Source organism: Mustela nigripes, unplaced genomic scaffold (genome assembly GCF_022355385.1).
Source record: "Mustela nigripes isolate SB6536 unplaced genomic scaffold, MUSNIG.SB6536 HiC_scaffold_75, whole genome shotgun sequence".
In the NCBI taxonomy this organism is placed as follows: domain Eukaryota; kingdom Metazoa; phylum Chordata; class Mammalia; order Carnivora; family Mustelidae; genus Mustela; species Mustela nigripes.
Genome location: NW_026739490.1, coordinates 3,079,551 through 3,086,194, shown reverse-complemented (window position 1 = coordinate 3,086,194; position 6,644 = coordinate 3,079,551). Strand labels below are relative to the sequence as shown.

At 45.9% G+C, this 6,644-nt stretch overlaps 1 protein-coding gene across 1 annotated transcript in view; it reads left to right on the top strand.

Moving 5' to 3' along the window:
• The first annotated feature begins 843 nt into the window (after positions 1–843).
• Positions 844–6,644, top strand: part of LOC132008116 (phosphatidate cytidylyltransferase 2) — a 56,377-nt gene continuing 50,576 nt past the window's right edge. The window contains exon 1 of the mRNA XM_059386503.1: positions 844–1,190. Coding sequence (XP_059242486.1) covers positions 1,134–1,190 — 57 coding nt within the window. The 5' untranslated portion in view covers positions 844–1,133. The remainder of the gene's footprint in view (positions 1,191–6,644) is intronic.

The window sequence follows — 6,644 nt, the reverse complement described above, 5'->3', positions numbered from 1 at the left end:
TTTATTTATCAGAGAGTGAGGGGGGGAGAGAGCGAGCACAGGCAGACAGAATGGCAGGCAGAGGCAGAGGGAGAAGCAGGCTCCCTGCTGAGCAAGGAGCCCGATGTGGGACTCGATCCCAGGACGCTGGGATCATGACCTGAGCCGAAGGCAGCTGCTTAACCAACTGAGCCACCCAGGCGTCCCACCTTTAGGAGAATTTTTAAATCCATTCAAGTACTAAGTATATTTCAGGTACACAGGGGATGGACTGCAAACGAAGTAGGCAGCATTCTTGTCCAAGAAAAGGTCTTTCAACAGTCCAGAAGACGGAAATTTGAAAAACCGTGGAAGATCTTATCTGTAAAATAAAAATCATATCTGCTTCCCGGCAGCTTCAATGAGATAAAGCGATTGCTTAGTTCAGTGGCTAGCATAATTAACCATAAGTACTAGAGACAGCTTGGCAAAGCAAAGCCGACTGAAGTTTGGGTTTCACTTCCTTATCACGTGGGCGTCTTCTCTTACAGTGGGGGCTCCTCGGGCTTTTCCACTTCAGGGCCTAACAAGTGTCTACCTGTATGCGTGAGGGACGAGCCCTGGCCTCGGAGAACGCGAAGCCTCCAGGCTGCAGCTTGAAGGATGCCGCTTCTCGACCCGGCTACTCATTTTGCCTCTGGGAATCAGGGCGCCAGCGCCCGCCTTCCGCGGTCAGGCCGGAGCTCCCATTGGCTAGTCTCCTTAGGAAACACATGCCTTTTCCCGCCTCCTCTCGCAGCTAGCCCAATGCACGCTTCTCCGTTCCACTCCTCCCCGCCCCCATAACTCCGCCTCCCTGATGCATTCGCGCCATTCGTGGATCTCTGCGGCCGTGATGGCGGCGGTGCGCGTGCGCGCTCGCTCCGGAGGCCCTCCTCCCTAGCGGAGTGAGCGGGCCGGTGCTGGAGCAGGCTGTGTTCCGCCCGGGTGAAAGGGCGGCGGCGGCGCTGGGCGGGGCAGAGTTCCACGGCCAGCGGCGGGGCTGTGGGGGGTCCTGAGAGCTTCTCAGGCGGGGCGGGGCCGGCCGAGCGGAGTCCGCGCGCGCCCGCACTGAGCTGCGGGCTCCGGCGGCTGCGCTGCTCGCCTGCCGCGACGTCGCGCCGGGGTCTCCAACCATGACCGAGCTGAGGCAGAGGGCGGCCCGCGAGCCGGACGCGGCGTCCGAGGACAAGGTAGCGGCGGCGTCGTGTTGGCGCGGCCGGGCAGCGGCGCCCCCCGGAGGTCCGCGGGGCCGCGCGCAGAGGGGTCGTCTCGCTCTCTGACCCTTTTGTCGCGGCCGACGGCGGCCCCGGGCAGCACCGGGGTCTTTGGGTGAGGGGCTTGGCGGAGCGCGTGAAGGGGGAGGTAGGTCGGAACCCCGGCTCCGGGGACTGGTTGGGGATGGCATCTCCGGGGCGCAGGAAGGAGCGCGCGGGAGGTTGCGCGGGGCCACCTGCCTCGCAGCGTTGGTTGGGGTCCTGTTCTAGTCCCCCACCTCCGCGAGGCCTTCCTGGTGTGGAGACATCGGGACCACCGCAAAGCCTTCTTTGGTAGGAGACTCATCTGAGCCGGTCTAAGGCTTTCTGCTTCCCTTTACAATGTTATTTGGGCGAGGAGGCGGCTATCAGGACAAGGCCATGGGATTTGCCTCTTAGATTTCATTTCTTTCTTGAAAGTGAGATCTATTGGCTTTAAATTAAGCCGAGAGGTTTCTTGACTCACGTCGTCCGCAGGTCTTGGAAGGTATACTCCCTGCGTAGGTTTCCTGCTTCAAGTGTGGGCATTGATGGGGTAGAGCAGGAGGGTAAAAAAGAGGCCATCTTGGCGGGGACGCAGCTGGTTGGGGGGTGAGGGATGAGGGGAGTAGACAGAGACCTTTCACAGAAGTCAAAGATTTGTGTGGGGGAGTTGAGGAAGGTGAGAGTGGTTGGTTCTGTGGACGTTGAATGACAGCGTAAGGGTTGAGACTTGGTAATAGTTCGAGCTTCAGGAGCATTGTATTTGGTGGCAGTGATGTGGGGAATGGACCGACGGAGCCTGGGTCAGAATGGAAGACCCTAATTAACTTGGGGGTTGCCAGTGGGTGTCCTGCACATGTTCTCTTTGGTTCACATGCTATTTTAAAGACCAGAAGGTTTCTCCTAACAGTGTGAATTTCAGGCCTATGTGAATAATTGGGAGATCTGCCATCATAGTCTGACCTGGTTAACATGGGGCTGGATCTGAGGAACAGCTGTTGCCACCAATCCCTGTTGTCCTACACCAGGACTACCCCAGACCTACAGCACCCACTTATGTATGTAGCTTGCAGATTTTGATAACTAGAGGAAAGGGACGTTGGGAAAAACACCAGGAAGGAAGAAAGCACAAACTTTGGGGATAGGGTGTCAACAGAGCAGTTATACTAGGATGCATGTTTGGGGTGAAAGATAATAGGGTGTTGAACAAACTTTTTGTTACTGCTGTTGACAGTAGATCATTCAAGGGGCACTCTTCATATTAATTTTTAGAATACATTTTGGAGAAAATTAAGGGTTTCAGCCCAAGTTTAGGGGTCAGTTTCAGAGAAACGGTACTTTGAAATCTCTTATCTTCCCATTAAATATTCTGGTTGGGCCTGAAAGAACTCTTCCCTATCCTGCATATATTGGTTGATGAATCTTTAGATGTTTAGAGGTTGGGTAACTCTATTTAAGATTTAATGTTAATGGGACTTTGTGGCCTAAAAGCTATGAAGACAGGGAGACAAAAGAAGGTAAAATAGCCAGGGGGCTATAAAAAAGCCATTTGTAATAGACATACTTACTGGTGAAAACACTCCCCTCCATGGATTGTGAGGTGAAAGTTTTTACCTTTCCCACTCCTTGGATCCATCTCCCAGATAAAAAGTTGCAGTTGAGTCTTAATAATTTTCTCATTCCATGTTTTAGGTAGGGAGAACTTGAGGAGCTGTCCAGCTAAAGGTACCTTAAATTTTTACAACTACCCTTGAACTGCTTGTACAATGACAGAATGCCTGGGGTTGTGAGCTCCACTAAGTGCTTGTTCCCTAAAACACAGCAGCTATGCATTCAGTTAAAAACCTGATTGATGTAGTCCATTAGCCCAGAACAAGGTACTCAGCTCCTCCCCTGCCCTGTTATTCAGTATTTCTGAACTACCGAGTATGGTATTTTTAATAATAAAGATACATTTTAAGAACTGTGAAATGCTTTATGTACCTTTGATGAATGTATAGAATCTTTAAAAATACTCTATTTCATAGTTTGAAAAACCAATTTCCACGATTCTGGCTTTGCTGATATTCTTATGTTAAAACTTAAGAAAATTAGAATAAAACAAGACTGTTTCTTTAAAGAAATGAATTGTGAAATGAGAATTTTCTTATTTCATAGTAGAAGAATTCAGAAAATAATACCAGGTCAGTTCATTAAAAGAACTGGAACAAATTTGAAAGAGTCTTTAAAATGTTCCATTTGCTTAATGGTCGTGGCAAAATTGTTTTGTAAATAAGCAGGCAACCATTAGTTTCAAAATAATGTGGAGAATGTGTTTATTAGAAGTCAGAGGTATTTTGTTATATTTAGCATCCTAGAATGGAATTCTCAAAGCCAACTGCTAATAAAGGAAATGTTTTCCTCTGAGAACCGTGCTTATAATTTTAAAGTCCCAAAGCACAGTATTGTTGCCAAATTTAAGAAACTTGGAATTTAAGCTTTGAGAATGATCCTCTTTCCGCCCAACCGTGTTTTTCCAATGGAGGTTAGGAAAGAAAAGGATGAAACATGGGCCAAAAGATTGGCATCTTAAAATTTATGTTTGGGTTCGCATTACAGGAGACTTTGTTTTAGAGGTTATAGTGAAGGCTCTGCTGTATTTAGGTGCTGGGGTGCTACTTAAATTAGAGGTTTACTTGTTTCAAGGCTTCCTTTGTAGATGGATGAAGGCAGCATGGGGAGGAAATAGTGACATCATTTAGAAAGGGGAGTTTAAAGTTTAAATGAAGACACTCGTTAGGGGCAGGGACGGTGCCACTTACCAACTGTGTAACTTTGAGCAAGGCACTTATAAAAGCCTCTTTGTCCATCCCTAAAATGGAGGTGATAAAGTAGCATGTGTTTCAGAGGATATTCCTATGGATTAAATGAATATGTGTGTTTCAGAGGTAGGGCAGGAATTGTCACATTGTGATTGTCTATTAGCTAAGGTTGTTTCTGGCTGAAATATAGTGTTATAGAAAAAAATAATATTCACCTTCCACTCTTGTTAGATGATTAAAACATCAAGTTATGAGTGTTTGGAGTAGTTTTTCGCTATTCATCACTTTTTAAGGAAGGTGTTATAGACAGGGCTTGGCCTTCTATGACCTGTGTTTTCAATTCATTTTCTTGCTGAATTTTTCAATGCTCAGAATTAGTTTAGTTATAGAAGCAGCATTGCTGTATGCAGTTATCTTCCCTTCCCTTCACTAGCTATAATGTGTTTGAGGACAATTGTGACTAATTAAAAGTGTTTTTGTGATTTTAAGAATGAATTACTGAAATAATGAAATCTTATTTTAAAAGCTGTGAAACTACAGATGTAGGAGAAATGCTCTATTTCAACTTCTTTTTTATTGAGAAATACTTCAGGTATTGAAAAATCAGTAAACCTTGACCATGGTTCTTTTAAAAATTCTAAAAATTTTATTTATTTATTTATTTTAAAAAAGATTTTATTTATTTATTTGACAGACAAATCACAAGCAGGCAGAGAGGCAGGCAGAGAGAGAGGAAGTGAAGCAGGCTCCCTGCTGAGTAGAGAGCCCGTTATGGGACTGGATCCCAGGACCCTGGGATCATGACCTGAGCCTAAGGCAGAGGCTTTAACCCACTGAGCCACCCAGGTGCCCTAGTTTATTTATTTTTAAGAGAACACGTGTACAAGCTCCCACTGAGCAGGGTGCCTGATGCAGGACTAGATCCCAGGACATTGGGATCATGACCTGAGCCAAAGGCAGATGCTTAACCGACTGAGCCACCCAGATGCCCTTGACTATGGTTCTATGGTTCTTTTTTTTTTTTCTTTAAAGATTTTATTTATTTATTTGACACAGAGAGAGAGATCACAAGTAGGCAGAGAGGCAGGCAGAGAGAGAGGGAGCATGCTGAACAGAGAGAGCCTGATGTGGAGCTCAATCCCAGATCATGACCTGAGCCGAAGGCAGAGGCTTAACCCACTGAGCCACCCAGGTGCCCCAATGACTGTGGTTCTTAAACAGGAAGAGAAGGTACAAGATTTGTCACATAACCCACCATTAAAAATTTTTTTTTTAAAGATTTTATTTATTTATTTGACAGAGAGAGAGAGATCACAAGTAGGCAGAGTCAGGCAGAGAGAGAGGGGGGAGCAGGCTCCCCGCCGAGCAGAGAACCTGACACAGGGCTCAACCCCAGGACCCTGAGATCATGACCTGAGCCGAAGGCAGCGGCTTAATCCACTGGGTCACCAGGCGCTCCTTAAATTTCTTATTTATGTTGATCCAAGTGTGTAAGTTTAAAAACTCAATTAGCTCCCATTTTGTGACTACTTAAAATTCTTTTTTTTTAATTAGTTTTTTTTTTTTTAAGCTAATTTTGGGGGTGCCTGGCTGGCTCAGTTGGTAGAGCATGCAACTCTTGATCTCAGGATTCCAAGTTTGAACCCCACGTTGGGTGTAGAGATTACTTAAAAATAAAATCTTTTTTAAAAAAGCTGATTTTGTTTGTTTTGTGTTTGGACACATTTGTGATATTTCATTAGAAGAATTTATATCTTTTTTTTTTAAGATTTTATTTATTTATTTGACAGATCACAAGTTGGCAGAGAGGCAGGCAGAGAGAGAGAGGAGGAAGCAGGCTCCCCGCTGAGCAGAGAGCCCGAAGTGGGGCTCGATCCCAGAAGCCTGGGATCATGACCTGAGCCGAAGGCAGAGGCTTTAACCCCCTGAGCCACCCAGGAGCCCCAGAAGAATTTGTATCTTATTAAAATGTTAAATTGTTCTCATTGGTTATTAGAACTAGAAAGATCTTAGAGGTCATTATTTGATAGAAGAGGATACCATATCCTAGAGAGTTTACTTGCTCAAGGTCACACAGCTTGTTAGTGGCAGAAGGGGTCATATGAAGGTTTTCTTCATTCTTATGAAGCTTTTCTTATTTCTCTTTCTTTCATTATGTTGCATAATGCTGCCTGCAAGGGTATAGAATTAATTTACAGACTTTATTTTCTTTTAAAGATTTTATTTATTTATTTGACAGACAGAGATCCCAAGTAGGCAGAGAGGGGGGGAAAGCAGGCTCCCTACTGAGCAGAGAGCCTGATGTGGGGCTCCATCCCAGGAGCCTGGGATCATGACCTGAGCCGAAGGCAGAGGCTTAACCCACTGAGCCACCCAGGTGCCCCTAATTTACAGACTTTATTTTTTTTTAATTTTAATTTTAATTTTTTTTTAAAGATTTTATTTATTTATTTGACAGAGAGAAACCACAAGTAGACGGAAAGGCAGGCAGAGAGAGAGAGGGAAGCAGGCCCCCGCTGAGCAGAGAGCCCGATGTGGGGCTCGATCCCAGGACTCTGAGATCATGACCTGAGCCAAAGGCAGTGGCTTAACCCACTGAGCCACCCGG